This window comes from Brugia malayi (assembly GCF_000002995.4).
Source record: "Brugia malayi strain FR3 genome assembly, contig: Bm_v4_Chr3_scaffold_001, whole genome shotgun sequence".
Taxonomy (NCBI): domain Eukaryota; kingdom Metazoa; phylum Nematoda; class Chromadorea; order Rhabditida; family Onchocercidae; genus Brugia; species Brugia malayi.
Window position 1 is genome coordinate 8751027 of NW_025062477.1, and position 22690 is coordinate 8773716.

Below are 22690 nucleotides of genomic sequence, written 5' to 3' on the forward strand. Positions count from 1 at the left end.
ATTCCAACATTTCAATTTCTTTATGCGAAGAGTGAGTCGTCCAGATATATTTTAGTAAATTGACATCAGCATGCAATGAATCTGAGTTGAATAAAATAAATTTATGAAATGAAGTGTATAGTAGTAACTAGTAACTCGTAACCATTGATTAACTGAATAAGGGAGTAATGCGGACAATTATTCATACATTTATCTCTCAAGCAGCGATGAATGGAAAGTTGTTATATTAAGTGGTGAAGTGGACGAATTTGTTTTTCATTGGGTTGGCATAGACTGGGTCTTCAGCAAGCCATTACTCTCCAAGTCTATAAAATTCTGCACTAATTAAACAGCTAAAGTAATAATAATAGTGGTGACAACGTCTGCCATCAATCGATAATTGTCTCCGCCTGAATTATCACTACTTTGGATTTCATTTTAAGTTTAAATATTTGTAGATTTCCAAGGATTCGTCAGAGAATTGAAATTTGTTGCCCTTCAAGCTACGAATTCTAAATCAGAAATACGAGTTATTTACTGGTTATTCTGAATTTCAGAATTTTCTGCTATGCCTTCCTTTAATTTAAATTTCTGGAAGTGATTACTTCTGTGCAACACTACAGCTTTGCTTTTTCCTGTTCCTTTGCTGATGTTATTTTGGAAATTTAATCGTTCAGTTCTGTTTTATTATTGCTCCATTATTCTATCACTGTCCTGTGTCATGACAATTTTAATAAGGAGTGATATTATTAATAATGGTCCTAATAATGGAAGAAACTGTAGACAGTTTACACAAAATAATCGACGTGTGTATGAATGCATAAACGTCAAGTTCCAGAATATTTTACAAGTTCCTCCTGGAACGATGGTTCTCAGAATTTTAAATTCTATGATAAAGCAATTATCTTTGCTAAATAATATTGAAATTGTGACGGTGATGATGAATTTTTGTAATTTATCGGATATTTCGCCAGAAGCTTTCATTTTTGCAACAAATTTACGGAAACTTGATTTGTCACATAATCTGCTTAGAACTCTTGAGTTCAAAAGTGATTCTTCCTTTTTCATCCAAAATTTGATTATCTCCTACAATGACTTTATGACTATTCCATTACTGTATTCCCTACAACAACTGAGATATCTCGATATTTCACACAATAAAATTCGCTACCTCCATGGATATGATTTATTATTACCCAAGCTAGAAGTGGTCGATCTGTCTCATAATCAGCTGCATGTCGTGAAACCCACGAATTTCGGCAATATGATACGGGTCATAGAATTAGATGGATGTCCATGGCGATGCGATTGTCATCTGCGAGATTTTATATCTTTTCAACGAAAAACCCTAAACGCCAAATCATCACAGTGTTATGAACCATCACAAATTCATGGTATCAGCTGGGACGATCTTAGTTTAGAGGTAAGCAAAGTTTTTCACCCAAAACGAAATTGGTTCTGTCTGTTCGTAAATTTTCTTCGAACAGTCTCCGAGCCAGTGAACACTTCAAAGAATATTTAACATTGATCAATCCGGATAGCTCCTCAATCATCATTGAAAAAATACAGACTCTTACTACACAATATCTCACTTAGAATCTAAAAATTTTTTTTTAGCATTTTGAACCAAATTTTCAATCTTCAAGTTTTAAGAGACCAGATTTTATAACGCATTTGCATAGTTAAGAGAGGTGATTAGTCATACCAATAATTGAATAATGTTGGTTTTTTCTTGTTTATAACACATTTATTTGATATGTACATAAGTGAAGAATTCTGAAAAGTCATAAAATAGTCATTTATGTGTTCTCATTCAGAAAGGAATATTTTACCTGATTGTCTCTAACCTGTCTTCTGGAACATTACTTCTAATCACTCTGTCGTGAAACCTCAAACTTGGGTAATTAAACCTTTATTTAACATGAAGCAAATAATAGCGCTTTATACATATCGTACGGATGTCACACCGATTAACAAACGCGTAACGAAAGATATAATTATAAAACATTAAAATGATATCAAAACCACCCCAAAATGCAGAATGAACCACCGTATGGAGGACGATGATTTACATGCAGAACTGAGCTGACCAGATATCCGGCAGAGGATATTTAACTGATGTGAAACAAAGACTGCTAATAAAGGGTTTTTGCTAACAAAGGGTTTTTGTTGTGTGAGGAAAAGGAATCAGATAAGAGGAATTTGTTAGTTTTGGATATAATAATTTAAATATTTCGTCTTTCACGACACACTCTGAGAATTGATAGCCGTTTACAAGTTATCTATCTGTCTTTCATCGAAAACTATTCTGATCAGAGAAATCGACCGATGTAGAAATTAAGGCCAGTAATATTTTTGAAAAATTCATACTATTGTTATCATAAAAGAGAAATAGAATATGAAGCATCGAATATTTTTTGATGTGATAAATACTTATGTACTTGATTGTACGGTTATATAACATTCATAACCGAAATTTGTTTACTCCATACAGGTTTATGTTATATATCATATCTTCACTGTCTTCTGCATGTCAAGTACAAACATGAAAGCAGTATTTATCTGTGAACATATTAATGAACAATAAATTCTATTATTTGATTTCGATTTTTATATCACTAAATGAAATGAAACTTCAGTTTTACAAATTATTTCTAAATCACTAAATATTCATCCATTTTTGTTTTTATTTTGCAGCTCCGCAATGAGCCCAATTATGAAATGAGTTTGACTATAAAGTGCATTAATATTCCAAATATTCCTTATTCTTTTTTACAAATTTTAGGAATAATTTCGAAAAATTTCAAAAAAATTCTGCTACTGAAACAGCAACAAATTCAAAATAAAAAAAGCAAAATTCGACTTAATAAGATCTAAATATGGCACAAGCGTATTAACTGGGCTATAATTTACAAATTCATTTTAAACAAAGCTGTTGATTTTAGTAACAATCTCATCACCACTTTGCTCTATCTCAAGTGAAATTAAAGAAAACCTAACCATTCATAAATAGGAGTGTATATTAATGGACAACTTCCTTCACATGCTTTATTTATTAGGAAAGTCTCACTTCTTTCTGTTTCAAGTTGTTTGAATAAATTTTAAAACTTATATTCGCCTTTTTGAATGGCAACAGTTAAGATCAAAGCGATAATATAAATTTTCCATACAAATGTTAAGAAATGGCGGGTTTCTCAGTGCGCCATATAAGAAGCATTGACGTAATTTAATATAACACCTTTCTGCGATGGCGCTAATGGATATTGGACATATAATACTTGGACAGTTTATTGTTGCTGCTTCTTTAAGACTGCAATCTTACCGCAGCGATTTAATACATGTTAATACGACAGAAAAATAGCATGTAAGAAAAATAACGACTAATTGTTCGTTTCGATGTGACTGGAAAATGTTTGAAACACAAATTATTTGAAATTCCTAATGTGTTGATACGCTGATTTTTTGTATTTAAGAGAAGAATTATCCAGAAGTCTTGTGCAAATTTTCCAAGTTAAAATAGATTTTAGATTTCATGAAAATTTGATCAGGACTTAATAAATAGTTTTAGGATTTCGCATGTGGACCAGTAATCGAAGGACCGCTTCAGGAGAAACTACAGGCAAAGGAAGGTGAAGCTATATCATTCCTGTGCATCGTTTGGGGTAACCCTAAGCCTGTGGTACAGTGGTATAAAAATGGATTTGCCCTTCGGCTTCTCTATTCCGACGATGATCGAATTGCTGTGGAAGATGCCGCATCCAGCAATGAAACGTATCATTTGATGCATATTCGACAAACGCTACCCGAAGATGAGGCTACCTACTGGTGCAGAGCTACCACAGGTTTCCTCGTTAGTACAAAACGTTTTGATTTACGAATTAGTTCCATGAGACGGTTGAATACAAATGAAAAGGATGATCAAATGCTTCCACCTAATACTACTGTTAGCATTTTCACGGAATTTCGGGGAGAAAATGGAGGATGGAAGAAAGCAGTACTGCAAAATTGGTCCATAGGGCAGCTGATGCTGTTCGCTGTTGTATTATTTGCTGTAGTATTATTCTTTGTGACTTGCACTTTTATGTTTATTAGCTGGTATCAGATTCAGAATCATCATGAAACTTCCAGCAATCAGTTAAAGGAAGTGGAAGTGTTTAAGGCAGCAAAACCAATAGCGCATTCAACTTTGGAAGTGACATCAGTGCAAAATGAATTCAGTGAACTATCGCAAATTCAGAAATTGAAATCACTACTGCTCCAAAAGGAAGAAGCATTATTGGGAATTAATTCTTCAGGGAGTGCTAATAAATTGATTCGAAAGGCGCCTTTGGCACAATGTGATCGTGATACTTCTATATTGCCACTTGTACAAACTTCTTTGTAATTTATGCAGAAACACATTTAAGAAGTGCCTTCACTTGTAAACAATGAACAATTAATGTTGCATTCTATTATTTTTCATTCTAACTTTTCATATATTCATATCGAAATGACTGTGATGATGGTACTTGCATCCGCGATATTATATCTATCTAAACTATGCAATAAAAAATAATGACAAAGTATCATTCACTGTCCAAGATAGATTTACTAGTTTGATAGCGAAGTATGCCCGTAGGAGTAGAATAATGAAGAATAGTCATTTGAAGCATTTTTCTTAATTTTCTTCCTCTATTTTTTAGGTAAAACTTATAGAAAGTAAGCTAAGGGAGTAGTTTCAGTGGATTAAAATTGCTTTCGTTATTCGACCGCAGTCTTTGAAAGGAATTAAATTGGAATCAAGACAACATTTTGGAACCAAGCAAATAAAGTCAGCTTGCCGTGATTAGTGACATTTTACTTTTAACAGAGTATTTTTACTTTCTATAATGTGGGAACACAGTCATTTATTATTGGTCAGTATGTGGTAATCATAAAGTAAAAGTAGTGACGAAGAGTAAGTATTGATCTTCCTAGTCACTGATCTAAACTATTATTTGTATTGTTCAGTATAATGATAAGCATACACTTATACTATTTTAAATGCATATGATGAATTATTGCTTCATCTCATGTATACCCAAGTTAATTTACTCAATTTTCTTTTCCTCAAATCGTTGATTTTTTTGCCATATAAGCATGTTTATAAATGATCCACAAATATTACTGGTTCAATCACTTGAATTTAATAGTGATACATTGTTTAATGATGTTATAATCTGTTGTAGATGGTTCAAAAATGCGGAAATTCATCTTGAACTTCATCAGGACAAAGTTGTGAATAACCTGTCAGATGTAATGGATTTGTATGGGACAAGTTATTCCTGATTTTTACATTATTGAAATTCGCTTTGTGTTTAAATCTCACATTCATTCTTGTTTTATTTGTTTTTGCCATTTACTTATTATTTTTTATTCGATAAATTCGATAAAACAGTGAAGGCAATTATGATTCGTCATTTTGTTGCAGAGTTTTTCAAGAACTGTTTTTGAATTTTTCTCCATTGTTTTTTCTTACACTTATGTTTCAAATGTAATGTTAAAGAAAATTAACAGCTAATATTCTCTTAATGTATCAATTATTAGTGATAAATGCGAGTTTTTTTTTTTTTCGCATTGAATATAAGATCTTTTGTTTGCATTACAAAACTATTTCAGTTTCATCATTCTGGCCAAGTAAAGGTCTCCGTAAGACAAAGGATTTATTACTGATTTATATTTATCGCAACGAAAATTAATACCCAATTAATAAAATTAAAAGCATCTGATTTTATTAGCTCAGCACTGAAGCAACATACTACTTGCTTTTTCAGTCACCTTCATCTGAAATGACCTATCAAACTTCCATTTATCCAAAATTTTGTTCACAGATATCAATAAAATCTAAACAGAAATGTACGTTTCCCTTCTATCTTTGATTCTTGTTTTTTGTCAAAAGAAAATGGAATATTCATCACATAAAAGCTAAGGAGAATTTCTGAAGTTAACATCCTTTTGTGAGTGCTTAATAATGGCAAGCAAAAAGTACTAGAAGGCCCCAGTTTAAATGATCGTTTATTTCCTTGATTTTTTTGCCGAGGATAACTTCTAGTGAATAGACCGACTCCATCATCCAAGAAGCAAATTCATGAATTTTATGTGAGTGCATGGTAAAATATCTGGAACAAATTCGATTCTACTCGGTAATTCTGATAGTCCTTCTGTTCATTTTTGCAAAAGTCATAAGGTAAAATTATTGCTGTGTTTTTGAACATGTTTTTTGAACAGAAATGAAGAGGTTTAACTACCGAAAACATTCACTTCAGGTTTTATGTTTTGAATTTTTTTTTTTTTTTTTTTGAGAGGTACCCACGATCACATAACTTGCTGAAATTCATAGGATGGATAATGTTGTATGAATGTAGTTATTGGTATACTTTATTTGTCAATTTTTTTCTTTTAACTATATAATTACTTGTGACGTAGATAGCATGTGTGCGTACCTATGCTAGCATCATGTTATTAAATGATATTATTTCTAGAAGCTTATTCGGTGAATGAAGGCATAAATTGTATCTCAACAAAATATTTACCACATCTTAATTTTATAATATTTGCTTTTACACTTCATTCAGTCTATAATAAATTACTCACATTGTTAATTAAGTATTTCACACCATCTTTTCCATTCCATTGAAATCGCTTAAATACTTCGCTTCTAAATCAATCTAAAAGGATAGATATTAATAATGGTTACAACTATGGAAACAATGAAACAGTTTCAATGTCTAGTATAGGACCGTTCTGACTCTTTACTAACAGTCTAATATTAATGTTTTCTATTTAAAAGATTTGGTAGAGAATACTAATCACTTCCCACCTCAGCAATTCTCCAGTTTATAAAGTATTCTTTTTTATACTTCAATGGGAGACTTTGAGAAGAATTTGAAATTATATTTTCTAAAATTCTGGAGAGACTGGAACCTAATGTAGCATTATTCCTTTACTAAAATATTTGAAACTTCAATTCGAAATTTGAATTTTTGTTTCTCAGTATATTCGGAAAATCAGCGTCTTGTTTGCTATCACAGTTGATGTAATGTTCACTGATTGGTTTTTTATTCTTTGTCACATTACTGCAGTTTATGAAAAATATGCATCAAAATTTCTTATGAATTTGAGGATCACTAGCTCTGATCTTATTTATTTCATTTTGCTCTACAATAACTTATCGATAGAGGAAAACAAGAAACATGTTTGAATGTTGAAATAATGAAATGATATACAATTTTATTTTTTTTTTTAAATTAATGTTAAGCATACACTGACCCCATATAAAACAAGGATAACCTCAAATCGGATATAATTAAAACTAAAATGACAGAGGCATTATAATCAGGCATTTCATCTTGGAAAGTAAACTGACAGATGAATCGGATGCACACTAACACTGCTTTTTAAGATACACCGTATCACAATTTTCCTGATCTTCCTTCTTTATTATTTCAAAATCCAAACAATTTCAGATAGCAGTGAGAAGTGTTCGAGAAACAATGAACGGTACACAAACAAATATGTGATTATATTTGTACTATGCTCTACATATTTTAGATATTAAAATAACCACAACACACAACTATATGAATTAAATCCTGAGAGTAAATATTGCTATAATAAGCGTCTCTATAATAAGAGAAAAAAGCAATCGTCATGGAAACATGCCACATCAATGGGCCAATGAACTTCAACCTTTCGTTCTCTCAATCCTCATATATATCAGTTTGAAAAAAATTCTATGAGCACCGTAACCTGAAAATTATCACAGTGCATTCTAGCATATCTCGAATTGTGACTCCTCACGGCATATATCAAAGATGAGGAATGCCTCATGTCAACTGATATATATTGTCAATCACGGGATCCTATTCCTTACTCTTTTGCTCTTCTGCACTACGATTAGCAATGCTTGTTGTCAGATGTGACGCTCCATTAGATCTCAAAATTCTGTTCATCCTGAATATTTTAATTTTATTTAGGAATAACATTACATAATATTCAACCATAGCATAATCACATGAGGCAACACTCTCACCAGTCTGTTCCTAATTACCGTACTATCTTACCCCCCATTATATTTCTAATTTGTTCCACCAATACACCTCTGACCTCCCATCTACATCACCGAACTAACAAAAGAAATGGATGCAAACTTTATTATTATAAACCAGATCAGTTTATAATTAATGGTCAGTGGTTTAGTTATTACTATGAGTGGTAGTCCGCTTGCTGGGTTTTGTGGTCCACTCGCGGGGTTTGGTGGTCCACTTGCTGGGTTTGGTGGTCCACTTGCTGGGTTTGGTGTGTTGGGTTTGGTGGTCCGCTTGCTGGGTTTGATGGTCCGCTTGCTGGGTTTGGTGCCAAACGATGACTTTATCAATCCCAGAACCTCACGCACAGAGCCAAGCAAATTTCTTAAATCTCTAATTTTTAAAATTAAAAAAACGGCGGTATGAAAATATCGGAGGCATGAAAATATCGCGGCTTATATGGTTTGTGTCAACCACGATATGAAACATAAGAAGTTCTCTACAAGTTACTCAGTTGCTTTTCTGTTGTATGACACATTTTTGTTGTCATTACTCAGACTATCATAAGTATTGAAAATGACTAACTGGTGGAAGCTTATTAAGCGATAAAGAGTGGGTAAATGTATTGTTGTTTGAAGAAGATACCTAACTGCTCTTGGGTAATGCTTCAGTTTTTCCTATTGATGTACCTAGATTTTTAGTATTCATGATAATGGTAGCAGCGTGACCAACCTATAATTCAGTCGCTATCCACTCATTTCTGTATTGTAAGCTCCAGCACTCATCATGCTGAACTTCAGTGAGGTTATAAATTTGACGTGACATTATCAAGGATAACTTAATAAGTAGTAGCGTCCTCTAAATGTCATTGGATATGCAACAGAAAAGATTAGAAATCAGTAATCATTGTAGATCTTTTTATATTTTTTGTTGAGATCATGTCATGAAGTTGCATAGGTTAGTTCCCATTAGAATATGGAGATATAAGAACTGGTGCCGTGTGTATCAATTTTTTACAATATGACGTCAGCTATTACTAGTGAGTCCTGCATTTGCGCCTGCAAACTGCATACGCCCACACGATTTATTTGAGGTATGTGAACATATGTCATACTGTATCTGTATACTTTCGACACCCCACTCCATCGTAAACCTAGTTCGGAGAAATTTTGAAAAGCTTTTTGTGTATTACCAATGTTTCACATATACCAAACAGAATGACCGGCATACCATTGTATATAACCGGATAATATTTCGGTACTACCACTCTAGTGCATCTGTTTAGTTTTCCGAATGTTGTAGATTTACTTCTGCTTCGTTTTTGTCAGATTGCAACAGTTGGATTCTTGCCCTTTACCACTAAATGGCGTAATTCATGTTGTTATATAACAAAATTGTACACTTGTGGTATAACTGGAAAAAAAGTGAAATACTCGATGTTATAACAGTGATATGAATGAATCTATCTGAACACTGTTAGCAAGGAATCTTTCACTTAATGCTATCTAAAGTTTTACACTGTAATAGTAATGTTTTAATTAGAGTTTAGGAAATTCATGTCAAAATTTTCCTGCAGGCGAAAAAATACGTAATCTAATCATAAAATTATGAATAAGGACTATTAAAAGCGATGCACCTCTAATTCATGAAATTAGTCCTGCGAGAATATCATCAGTAGTATCCACTGCTCTCGTAATAAGGTGGGCTTGGAAAAACACTTTAAAGAGCCAAACACAGAATGAAATAATGAAAAAATGAAATATGATTAAATGGAGAAAAAGTTAAATGAAGAAAAAATATCGTTGTTACTAATGTTTTTTAGAATAGCCATAGATTGGAAGATATTTACATGTAGATGAGAGAGTGATAAAATTATCGATGCTACAAATGGTTGCTGGAAAATGCATTTATCAGATCCATCTCTCTCCATGTTTCCTGTTGTTTGTGTTGATGTGTAATCTATAACCGACGATCGCTTTTTACATGTTATACAGCTTTTTAGAATCAGAAGCAAAGTTAATTTTTTACTGAATGTAGGACTGCTAATATCAGGTATAGTTAGGGATTGGAGCACTGATTAAATGATGTACTATGTAATTCCTCATCAATTGTTTTTGTAATTTCCTGGGTATTCGCCTTACTAGTAAAATTATATTTCTGGAACAACTTACATTGTACATTGGAGAGTGATATCTTCTAATCAGTTCTGTGTATGGTGATATTGTGCTAGAAATTACTTCTGATGAGGTTGTTAAAATATGTTTACTAAAGACCTTATACCATAGGAAGCCAACAGTATCAACAAATCACTACATTTGGAAATTTTATCTGAAGTTTTAGTTATGTCCATCAGATGTGTATTTTAATTTTATAATTTAAATGGTTCATCAACGAGAAGTTTGCAAACAGGGGATTTTTTTAAAAGTTGACCACTAAAATTATCAGTGGAGGGAATGGTGAAACAGGGCACACACTAAATGAATTCCGGAGGAAAATAAAGGACAACAAAAAAGCCATTATAAATGTTTCACCATCCTTTGATTTCATCACTGCTCTATCTGTATCACAGAGTAGGTTCAGCTATGTTCGTATAAACTTTTTTGAATTTTATTTTGATTTGAATCTTCGTTTTCCATTATGTCATTCATTCTGCTATTAACAAACTACATGTAGGTTATATGTCAGCTGATGAATTTATTCGATTTATAAATAGCATTTAGAAAGTAGAATGTTTTGATGTCTGCTCCAAATCGACTGAGCTCTCAGCACAAAGCAGTGTTCTGAGTATAGCAGCTTCACTGTATTTTTAAGTTGATGAAATGTTCCTTCCTTCATATGTCACATTATAATAAGGTACGGTTGAGTGAGGGAATATGACGTTAAGTTGGTATTCATTAAAGAACTTTAGGCTGAATTCTGTTTTGCAGTAGACAAAAGGATCAAAAATGTGGATTTCCATTATGGTTATTCTAGTTCCTTTCTCGGTGACACACCGAAAAACACACATGAGTGGCATGGCGTGTCATCAAGCGTTAAAATGTACTGGTTTTGCTTCAGACCGATTTCGATAGTAGGAAGAGAAGAATTTTCAATTCCCGAGGTAAGAGAGGTTGTACATGGTGAAATGCATTAAAAAGATAAAGAATTATAAAATCGTGGATGTGCTAAAGACGAGCTAAAGGAAGGATAGGCTCTCAAAGGGATGAATGTATCACGAAGGACGAAAGAGAGGATATGAAGCGTGGAATGGAATGGACTGAAATTTGACTGATGATTGTGATAGAGACTGGATCGTGGCCTTATAAGACTTGCAAAGAATTGAACTTGAAACGAGAGGGGAAAATAGCAAGCTTACCAACTGCTACTACTGATTCATCTGCATCTGGAAAAGGAAGACAGTGAGGGAATCGGCCTTGAAGTAATAAGATGGGTAGTTTTGGACACAGCAGGGAGTTAGCTAGAAGGAAGGAAGGATTACCTGGATGATGGTAATGGTCATTATGAAATGATGATAAAGATGAGGATGATGATGATAATAATAATGATAATGGTGGTGATGATGACAAAGTCCAGGCGAAGAGAAGGGTCGGGGAAGAAGAGTGTGGCAGTGGGGTAGAGGCTTGTTGAGGGATTGCTGTCAGTTGCACTTGAAAGCTTGCAATGAAGCAAGACTAAGTCGATAACACTTTTTTCCATCATTTTTGTTTCCGTTTTGTTGATAATCTCTTATGATTTGTTTTCTCACAGATTCATCCTATTTTGCAATGCAGCTAATATCCGTGATAGCCATGAATGTCATGAGATTACTTACATTAAGTTGACAGTGAGCTAAATCGTCATCTTGATATACACTTTACCTGATTATAGGCATAGGACTCATATTAATGTTAGTAGAGATGTTACTTTCAGTATCGTTGATAACTGCGTATAGACATAGCACTGTGGGTTCTTTTGATAATGCTCATTCGTAGATTCACAACATTTTTGTTATGTTGAAACTATAAAGGGACAACCTCGCTTTCTGCTTATGCAAAGTGACTTTTGCGGTACTTTTTTCTATTAAGACTATAAACTTGTTTCGATATAACTTTAAGAATAATTATCAACTGTAAACTCGCCTAACTTACGTTTATGTTCCCACCTCTGCAGGATGCGTTATTCACTGGTTTAATGTTTATTTTGCGTTTATACAGTCAAAGTAGGAACAAATAACTATAATATATTTAAAAAGTCGGCTGTATTACTTGATGTCATATTGTGCTATGCTTCGTGTAGTTTAAGAAGTTACATTAAAATGTTTCCTTTCTAAATGTGTGAAAGTTGAAGAGTTTTCAATATTTTTTAGTTAATTACTGTCTGAGAGAATAGCTGGTCTTCAGAAATGATGAAGAGAACAACACGAACGATGGATGTGCCAAAATTACGCAAAAATTTGAAGGGACGCGGCCGTATCGCAGAAACAATGTGTTGTGGGTTAGTGAGCTTTGTTATATTCATATAATGATATTTCACGTGCGGAGGTCATTTTTCGTTTCCATGATACAATAAGTTGACTGTTAAAATTTTCATGTATTTTTGTACAAGGAATGATCCTCTATTGGTTCGCTCGTATTAGCTAACTGCCGGATACTTTTCTGCATGTATGATGAAACATAGAATTGTGTAGTTCCAGGTTGCCTCTGGCCCGAGATATGTATCGCTGATGGTGTGCTGCTGCTTCTTCACCACTTCTAAAATGACACTTTACAGACATTTCGGTGGATTCGCATACGTGAAATTTGTATTGCTGTGGCTGAGTTGTATTGCGCTTGATTTATTGATCGGATTTCGTTTTGAGTTATTATATCCGGTTTGGTTACTTATGCGCAATTGCTACGACTCATTTCGATTCCAGGGTTTCGTTAGCTCATTGCAATATTCTGTATGTTTCTTACCTATTTTTACCAAAGAAGTGTATCAAAAATGTTCTAAATTTTAAGTTAAATACCAATTTTTCAAAATTATCGTCTTCAGGCTTTCTCTGCATTTTTTGTATGTGCGACAGTAACAACGGACCTTATATGTTTTATATTTCTTCCCGTTCAGCTGCTATTCTTCCTTGCAAGCACATATGTGTGGATCCTTCTAATTTGGCAGACAGGTATAGAAAATTCGTGGAATACATTTTCTATCTTTCTGGATTCAATATTTTAAACTGTTTTCTTTAAATCTCTTACAATTCGACGTTCTTAAAATTCATTAACAATTGTAGCAGAACGAGGTATTGGTTCAGCTCATTTGCTTCTGTGGATCGCTATAATATCGTTCGAGTATAATTGGCGTTATCGAGGAGATTCGCCGCTGCAGCTTTTAAAAGGTTCGACGCTTGGGTTGGCACTCAATTTTCTAACTGGTATTTTTTTCAGAAATTTCGTTTTCCTTTTATTATAATAAGCTTACACAAATCTGATATTTCTTAACCTTCATTGCACTGAGTTTAAATTTGATCGAACTAATTACTTAAATTAATAAAATTTCAGGTGGTATATTGACGAAATGGCTAGAACTACGTGATTTATCAACCAATGGCGAGGTTACAAGTGATTCTTCGAAAGAATGTTATCCACCAGCACGATTTGTTAATCCTGTCGGTAATTTTTTGGGTCGTTTTGGTGTCACATTAATGGCAGCTTTTGCACACAGTTCTTCGTTGACTTCAGATATTTGTCGTCCCTTTGCCGCACACTGCATTGGATATCCAGTTGTTATGTTTGGATTTGGTCTCAAAACTTATTTTAGGTATGGAATTATTTGGTAACATAACTGCTCTCGAATTTCACTTTTTTCTAACTGTATTTAGACTATATGTTGACCCATCATTGTTAATTTATTATGAAAACATTTGAAAACATGTTGTCAGACTTTGGCGAGTGAAAAGACGCCAGCGTGAAGTGTCTCTTGCTAACGAAGTATATTGTAAACTTCTAATGGAGGCGTTACCTTCGTTATATGAAGGTCCGAAAATATATTCGCGATGTAACGGTACCGTATTGCAGGACCAAGAACAAATAGGTTGCTTTTTTTTGCATTCAGTTTTGCCTTTGTTGCACAATTTTTGCAAAACTGTAATGCACATTTTTGATTTCATTTCAAAAGCGTTTTAGAGGAAGGCGGATTATGTGTAGCATATCAGTCTACTTTTGTGAAATTCATCGATCATTGGTAGTGTTAATGAGTGAAAAACGAGCTAATTATCGTCTCTTGTGAAAAATGTTTTAAATTATTTCTGTATGTTTTCACTAAATTAGATGCGAGCAAAAGTTTATTTTTTTACTGAAATGAGTGAAGTAAATCTGTCCATTCTTTTCAGAGTATGAATCCGAAATTTGCCCTGGTCCGTTGCAAAATTTAGCTATTTGTGCATCACCTTCATCAGCTGTCATAGCACATCGGAAGAACTCACGTGGGACGGGTTGGAAGCAAAATAGTTGGAAGCATGTGGCCATTAATTCCAAAAAAGTTTGCGCTCCCTCAAATGGGTCATCATCAATACGAAAGGAAAGAGTAGTAAGAGAAAATAACGATGATGATGATACAGCTAGTTCTGGTTCGTTAATAGTAAAATCCTCTCATTCCAAAAAAAAAAGTAAATGAGGTCTTCTAAAAGAGAAATAAATTTATTAGGCATTCTTCGTAAAATTATGGTGCCGGGATAATTTTCCTTATAGCTGGATTTCAATAATGATTAAATGGACAATCTTTCACAGTTGTAACTCGTAAATTCTGAAACATTTCACTGTTTTAATTAACTTCAACTGAGCAAAATAACCGTGGACTCTAAATGCCGTGACTTGACGAGTTATTCATTACCAGAAAATTATGATGTTTACTGACACAGTTCCCTTCAAAGGTTGGAAAGAGTGAGAATGTGTGTGACAGTCGATTTTTTACAGTTTCACTGTCGGTCACTCCAAGAATGTATTTATGGCGCATAATATGGGATTTACTTTGGGGCATAATGTTGTACATATTGGGTGGTGTTGTTGAGTCACCGTCACCATCATTAGACGATCGTATATCACTGTCTTCAAATGAAATGGAAAGCGAGGATGAAATGATGGACCAAGAAGAAACATCATCTCAACCAGACGATGCTTCACCAAGTTCTAATCGTTTAGGATCTATTCATCGGCATTCAACCAGTTCGAAAAAAAATAAAAGTACTTCAGTTTCTTATAACAAGTGTCAAATATTTTGAAATATATCTGGTCCTGAAGGGTTTTCATGAATTTCTGAGCTTCGAAAATTCATTTATATTTTAGTATTCATTTCGAGCTCGGGAAACTATTCTCGAGCAAAAGGTGGACGTTCACGGGGACGTCATATACAAAATCACAATGGCTATATCTTATCGCCACTGACACCTGCAACTGCGTTATCGTCATCAACATTGAGCGCTAATTGCGCATTAAATAATAATTTCTTAAATCTGGCAGCTGGTAGTATACAGCAGGATAGGCAAATGTACAATTCTGCTAGCAGTACAGGTTATCAAAGTATATCGATTAGCGGTATTAATGTTGAAAATGGAAATCCATCTGCATGCGATGCAACCGCTTTTGATAGGAAGGCCAGCGAATATGAGTTAGTGACATTTTAATTTTTAGTTTTTAGTTAAGTTTTCCTGCACAACATTTAGTATATAAACCCATATATACTAAGAGAAATCGTAACATCAATTTGTTTATTTTTGTCTTATCTCAACTGATCCACTATAAGGATGCGGACCATTCATTTCGAGATGGAAGTGAAGTTGTGCTTACAGAAAACTAGTTTGAAGCATATATGTATAATTTTTAATTTTTTTGTTGTTCAGTAGTATTTTTTTTTTATTTTTTGTTATTCATGTTATGTTGTTCAGTAGACTGCTATGAAATTCTGTAAGCATTATCCACAAAACTGTAGTCGTAATAAGTCAGTTATCTGATACAATCTGATTTGTTATGAAGTTTCATAGATGATTATGTGATTATGTATATTTTAGTGCTGAAGAATTGGAAACATTACGTAATGACTTACGTGTGGCACGAACACAAGAAACGGAATTACGCTTCATGCTACAGCAGTATGTTAATGGAGAAAAGCGATTGAAAGGGGAATTACATCAGTTAAAATTGAAGCAAGAGCACAGTGAAAATAAGTTAGTTTCTCTGTGAAATATTTGAAACAACTTTTGAATTTAAAGTAAAAATTCGTTCTCTTTTAAAGTGGAACGTCCTCTTGTTTTAAAGTGGATGAATTTTTTTTTCCAGGCTTGCAAATATAATGAAGGCACGCGAACAGGATAAGTCAACGATGCAGTTACTAGAAAAGAAATTAATTGATATACAAATGAAAAAAAATGAGTTAGAAAAAGAATTAAATGCAGAAAAGCGTAGCAAAATTAAGGAAGAGCACGCTTCTGCGCGTGCATTAGCCGCAGCGCAGTCAAACAGGTATGTCGCTAACTGTAGTTAGCTTGTAAATGCATCGCTACTTCTTGCAGTAATTTTATGCAAATTTCTAAGGAAATGATTGCTAACACGGTCTCTCTTGTGGTGCTGCGGCTGTATATTCTCTACAATCAGGCTAATAAGCAGTCTATTTTTCAGTATATTTTCAGTTCTGTGGTTTTTCATTCTTGAAAAGTTGTGTATTGTATTTTGAGAGTTATTGAATGTGGTGAAGCATGTAGAACAAGGAAGGCTGATTTGGAAAAGGAACTAAGGATCGTTCGACGTGAACTGAAGGCTAAGGAGGAACTTATAAGTGAACATGAAGAGGAATTGCGGCAGTTACGGCAGTACAAAGAAAGCAATGATTTGCAGGTTTATTTAATAAATAAAAAAAATTAAAATATATGAGAAATATTTCCTTAAAGTCTTCTTCCGGTGCAGTCAAAATTATATCGAATTTATTAGATGTTTTATTATTGTAAATTCAACTTCCACACGGTGAATTTTTCCAAAGCAAGTAAACCTATCAAATTTGGTCAAATTGGAAGTTTTCATAATTTAACTATTTTCTGGACTAACTGCTTTTAATAAACATATTTCAGGGACTGCATGCTACACTTCAAATTATTCGTGAGAAAAACACCCATCTGGAGAACTCATTGTCAGCAGAGAATCGACTAAAACAGAAATTATTTTATGCTTTAAATGAAGCACGAGGACAGATGGCTGATTTCCGGCGTCAGTTCCTTTCTATTTTTCAGTAATTTTTGTTCATAAGCCACTTGATTCATTCGTGCTTTGAAAATGAAAGAATAAGCTGATGAGGTTTTATTCATCATCACAGTGTGAGTTATGTGTGCTAATGTAGTTATTAATAGCGAAGTTTGCAGAAATCTGTAATTTCTCGCTTTCTATAATTGTTGTTCTGAATATCGAACATAAAGATTATAACTTGAGACTCGAAAATGAAGGCTGTAACTGTTGGAAGTTATGTTACAGAACAGCTTCTTGCAAAGGAAGCAGATTTGCGTCTGAAAAATGTTGAGTTAATGAATTTGCGAGGGCGATTTGGAAGTGGTACAGATGACCAATCAAAATTATCACCTACTGGAGATAATCGAGTATCGGTATATTTTTTTAATTTAAACTAAATAAATATTTGATATAACATAGTGCAAGAAAATCCACTGTTAAAACTCATGAATACTTCTTGACTTTTATACTATTTTCTGAAAGATGAAATTGGTAATATGTAATGTCCTTTAAGGAGTTGTTAATAATTTACGTTATGTTGCATGAATCATGAATAAACAGCTTCCAAGTTTTTAAATGTTAACTTTTTTAGCTGCAAGTGAAAACAACACGCTGCAGTCCAGCAGGTAGCGCTGTTATGCAATCTGTTGTCAGTGATATTAGCGGCATTATGAAACCACATGTAGTAACAGAACAGGACATTTTCAACAGTACAGGCAATACTTACATGTGAGTGTTGTTACTGTAGTACTTTATCTTTAATGTTTAAATGAATTACCGCGCTATCATTATACTTCACTAAGGGATAACAACGTATACCGTAAGGGGGATTTCAGTCGTGTTTTCAGATGTGACAAGTTATGCTTACTTTCACATTAAGAATAATGCATCATGAAGTTCATGATGAAGTTTGCTGGCTCCAAATAATATATGTGGTATATATCAATATTATCTAGCCTTGCTGCATTTGGCCACTTCTTTCATTGAAATATTGAAATTCTTTATTGAAATTGTTTTGTTTCTACTTCGCTCAAAATTATCAGTAATTTAGAATGCAAAGTGGTGGTCGTCACTTGATGATTGTATTTTATGTGATAACCATATATCTAGCATTTTTAGGCCATATACATTCATCACACACTCATCTCATGATGAACATTCCCTGTTTGATAGTCCAGTCACGATATCCCACCAGACTTCTACGATACCGCCAGACTCGGTGAGTCCACCTCCGTCATCATGTCTCCCCAACGTCAGTTCAGACGCTTTTCGTTTCACAAACAGCAAATTTAGCCCAGCATCGACTAACACCAGCTCTCCAAAAAATTCGTAAGCTATTGTAGTTCTTAAAAATATCAATTAGAATCCATTCGGATACTCGTTCCGGTTTTTTTTCCTTCATCTTCATCTAGTTCGATTACTTTCAATGCTTTAGTGACGTACGTTTTCTTGTACATGAAGTTATTCCGGTGTCATATGTATCCATAGTGATTGAAGTATTACCCGATGCAAACACTACTGTGGTCGTTATCTCAAGCAAAGTTTCCCGTCTCATTTGAGCTCCGCGACATTTGGACTTCATAAAATTATTTTCCTTGTCACCTTTTTACGGTTTTGTTGGGGTTTCTTTTGGAGCTTAACAACTTGGAATTTTGCTTCACTCGCCAGAATGCTGTGAATTTTAGAATTGGCCAACTTATTCCTTACCTACTTTCTTACCCCCAAAAGCCCTTGTTCCTCATACATACATATAGATCTTGCTCGATGACGTTCTTTTATCGTGCTTCACTCCACAACACCAGAAATACCATAGAAACGTATCTAGCATTTGAAAAAAAAAAGCTGAAATGCGCTAAAAAAACTGCTATTCACATTAATCTCTCACTGAAACAGATCATTTTTCTCATTGAAATGAAATTTCATATGAGCAAATATTTTAGCTGTTTTGTTTCTATGGGCCTATTTCAATTGCTGATAACTATTTCATTTGTTTTCGTCTTGAGCTGTGCTCATTTCTTTTTTTAAATGTTTTACTTTGGTTTCTCTTGTGGATCTCTCCTTACGGTTCATTGTTAAAATATGACTGTTTCTGTTCAAAAAATTTTCGGAGACATAATCTGCTATTATATGTTTTACCATTTCTCCTTTTTTTAATTGACACTGGTTTGTCTCACAATCCCTTCCTTTTTTGGGATAACAACTACAGCCAAATCATATACATATTGACTGTATTATGTATAGTCTTAATTTTTTTGCACTAAAAAGATTTTCTTACAAACATTCGTAAGCAAGTAAGGAGAATTTCTGAACAATACAAGACAAAGATATGAAAAAAAAGCTGAAGAACACTCAACGTCTTACAAAAGCTTATCTTTCATAGCCATTTAAATAGTATAAGACCAGTCTCTTTCTAACCGACCTGGAACCAATTTGTTACTATAAAATGAACATTTATTTGGATTCGTCCAGTTTTCACAGTATTAGCTCACGTATACAAAGACTTATTTCCAGTTACGCACTGACTTAGGAGGAGTATTGTTTTGAAGTTTTTTATGATCGAATTAGTTCCGGTTAATTATTAATGATGCCGCAAAATCATAAATTTGCTGATTTATTTTTTCCAAGGTTGCTATTTTCATTTTCAAGCCCTCTATTGTTTTTGAATCTGAATTCTCCACGCCTTCCGCTAATTTTAAGTCTTCTGTGGTGTATTCACTGTACGGTTCATCGTCGTTTGAAGTATTAACGTGAACCTAAAGAGAGTTTACTTAGAAATTTAATTTCTCTTGTTTTAGTGTAATCCTATCTTATTGGGCTATCGTTACAGCTGAAGACTGATTCCATGTTTCTTTGTACTAATTACTTTCAATTTTGACCTACCATTCTAATTATATTATATTGGCTTCTGTTGGGAATATACAATTCATTAAGAAACAAACAAAAAAAAAAAAAAAAAAAAAAAAACTAATCAATGGAGTCAGATACCAATTCCAAGTATAGAGAGACGTGAAAGAGAATTATTTTTAAATACTTACTTCCACCTTAGCATAATTAGATATGATCCTGTCCAGATCTAAAGCATAAAATTCATCCTGGAAAAAAACAAATAAAGTAAAAAACAAAAAATTAAAGTTTACAGACTTCTGTATCACGGCTAGATTATATTAACTTATTCTAGGAAGTCATCAGTAAAATGCTAGTTTCTAAAGTATTTTTACAACTAATGAAATAAGTTGGAAGTGGTGATACCTTTTCACTGGATATTCCATCCTGCAACGGTACAAGAGCGGGTAGTTTTCTTTCTTTCTGCCGCTTGAGACTAGAGACACAGAGTGTTGGTTTGTTTTTGCCACCTGTTTCTGTAGCTTTCCATCGTGCATTGAACTTCAACTTGCAAATGGGTCCTTAAAGAAAAAGATACACAGCAGAACTCTAGTTAAGATTTCGTGGAATATACCTTTTAGAGATGCCGTCTTCAAACACTGCCGACTCGAAATATCCCAGATCACGTAAACACCACATACATCACCGGATGCCAACAAGGAGCCATCATGATTTACATCTAATCGTGCCAATTCAGCAGAATGGCCCTTGAACAGCTGTAAATTCCCACTAGTTTCTTCTCTAATTACAAGCGACACTTCTGTTTTGTTCTGAAATGACAAAGCATCCTCTTTTTCCCAATAATCCATGAATCAATTCCTCTCATGAGCATACCAAAGTATAAAGATCTAATTGCACCAAGGATCCGTCGACAGTGCCCAAAAACAATCGACATTCAGCGGGATCAATTGCACAGGATGATATTGCCATGTCACATGAGATCTAAAACAAAACCAAACCAGTCAGTAATTACATAATGTTAAATGGTCCATTTCATAAAACCAAATGGTGGGGAACGCAAAAACAAAAAGAATAATCTTCAAACAAGTGATTCATAAATCGGGAACTTATTGATGTCTTTGCTTAAATAATATGGTTTTTTATGTGTGTTTAAGAGTTTACAAGTAAGGAAATGCAAAACATATGGAGGCAACGCAGATTGTCCAACTTCTACCCTAACCTACCTTTAACAAACAAATATTAGCTGTAACTGAGTGTAGTGCGGCAGTATGGTCCTTGGAACACGATAATATACGAGCATTACTATGACGTGTTACCGCAATATCGCTAACGGGTAAAGAATGTGGTCGCCATTGACGGAATGGGACGGTACGTTCAAAAGCTGGGTTTTTCGATACCAGCCTAAAACAGCAATTTGAAATATCAAACTTCTAAGCGGTTTATTTCACTCAAGTTAATGATATCTTAACATATTGTTTTGCTTTGTGATTATTTACTATGTAAAACATGGAATATACATACTATTTTTATCCATATAGCTCTAGGAGAGTGAAGAATTTGTAGAAAGGAAAATTCTATTTTATTTCTTTTGCAAATATAAGTAATACTGAAGGAGAAAAAGTCTATGAAAAAGTGGGACACACATGAAAAATACTTTGATTTTTTCCTGCCGTGCAGAAAAACCTTCTTTTATAAGTAAAACTTACTCAGCAACAACAAACACACATAAGCTGCCATCCTCCGTCCCAAACGCTAAGAGCGAACCATCGGAATTCAGTAATAAACTAGATACTGATCGATAATGACCGTTAATTATAGCAATAAGTTCGCCTGTGGCTATCTGTAACTTTGAGAAGAATAGAGGGTAACAAAAGGTGAATTAAACATGCAATTTAAATCAAAAATATGTATATTTGACTTACAATCCATATGTATATTTCATTACTGATTACAGCGAACAGTAAGCTACCATCTGGTGTTACAGCTAAGTGATGCACCGACTTGGGAAGCACACTCTTGACATGGAGGCGCTTACTATTATCCATAGAAAGGAAATGAAGTAACGGTTTGTCTTTGGTTGCTACAATAAAATGATTGCTACCAACCATCTCAACGGATCCTGCAAACAACTGCCTATATGCAAATACTAAACTTTAGTTTCCCAATTTTCCCACTCTTTTAGGCGAAAATCTTGGAACCTAACCTGTTCGAGCTCCTTGTAGTTCATTTCCTTTATAAGACCAACGGGAAACACCCGTCTTTGGGCTGATTAGCAGTGTTGCATACGGATCGCTTGTTTCGCTTGCTAACAATAAATACTGAAAATATTAATTTCCAACAGAACTACCCTTCAAAAAGCACAATATATAAAATATGATTTTATAATTAACTCCTAAATTTGTCACAGTGATGCAAAAAAAAAACAAACTGTATTTCATATTTCATAATAGAATGCCATTACTGTAATGAATGCAAACAAATTCTCGATTGCGAATCAATTCTGTGTAGGAGAGTTAAAGTAAAAATACCTCAGCCTCATATTCCATTGCAGAGAGAATACTACTTTACTCCACTTCCCTTCTTACTCTTTAACTT

At 33.9% G+C, this 22690-nt stretch overlaps 4 protein-coding genes across 6 annotated transcripts; 2 read left to right on the top strand and 2 right to left on the bottom strand.

The window, feature by feature from the left end:
* Positions 1-1243: 1243 nt before the first annotated feature.
* On the top strand, positions 1244-4363 carry Bm12915 (Uncharacterized protein; the record flags this gene model as incomplete). Its single annotated transcript, XM_043080503.1, has 2 exons — positions 1244-1402; positions 3548-4363. The coding sequence occupies 2 exons, from the start codon at positions 1244-1246 to the stop codon at positions 4361-4363; spliced, it is 975 nt and encodes a 324-aa protein (XP_042936437.1).
* A 3496-nt stretch (positions 4364-7859) lies between these two features.
* Bm1043 (Uncharacterized protein) lies at positions 7860-8110 on the bottom strand (the record flags this gene model as incomplete). Its single annotated transcript, XM_043080504.1, has 2 exons — positions 7860-7950; positions 8097-8110. 2 exons carry the CDS (start codon positions 8108-8110, stop codon positions 7860-7862), a joined length of 105 nt encoding a protein of 34 aa, XP_042936438.1.
* Positions 8111-12405: 4295 nt separating this feature from the next.
* Bma-maco-1 (Uncharacterized protein) lies at positions 12406-18584 on the top strand (the record flags this gene model as incomplete). 2 transcript variants are annotated; one of them, XM_043080505.1, is made up of 17 exons in its annotated part: positions 12406-12497; positions 12774-12945; positions 13038-13164; positions 13276-13416; positions 13544-13654; positions 13724-13802; positions 13924-14075; positions 14374-14610; positions 14957-15223; positions 15326-15647; positions 16048-16203; positions 16316-16498; positions 16711-16870; positions 17101-17236; positions 17498-17625; positions 17844-17980; positions 18371-18584. In XM_043080505.1, 17 exons carry the CDS (start codon positions 12406-12408, stop codon positions 18582-18584), a joined length of 2814 nt encoding a protein of 937 aa, XP_042936439.1. The 2 variants fall into 2 exon arrangements, with proteins under 2 accessions (XP_042936439.1, XP_042936440.1); XM_043080506.1 differs by having other exon boundaries at positions 13276-13380.
* Positions 18585-19812: 1228 nt separating this feature from the next.
* Bma-pro-1 (Uncharacterized protein) lies at positions 19813-22641 on the bottom strand (the record flags this gene model as incomplete). 2 transcript variants are annotated; one of them, XM_001901285.2, is made up of 10 exons in its annotated part: positions 19813-20004; positions 20287-20343; positions 20501-20655; positions 20709-20904; positions 20969-21076; positions 21319-21496; positions 21802-21935; positions 22018-22214; positions 22299-22413; positions 22624-22641. In XM_001901285.2, the coding sequence occupies 10 exons, from the start codon at positions 22639-22641 to the stop codon at positions 19813-19815; spliced, it is 1350 nt and encodes a 449-aa protein (XP_001901320.1). The 2 variants fall into 2 exon arrangements, with proteins under 2 accessions (XP_001901320.1, XP_042936441.1); XM_043080507.1 differs by lacking the exon at positions 20287-20343.
* Positions 22642-22690: the final 49 nt, after the last annotated feature.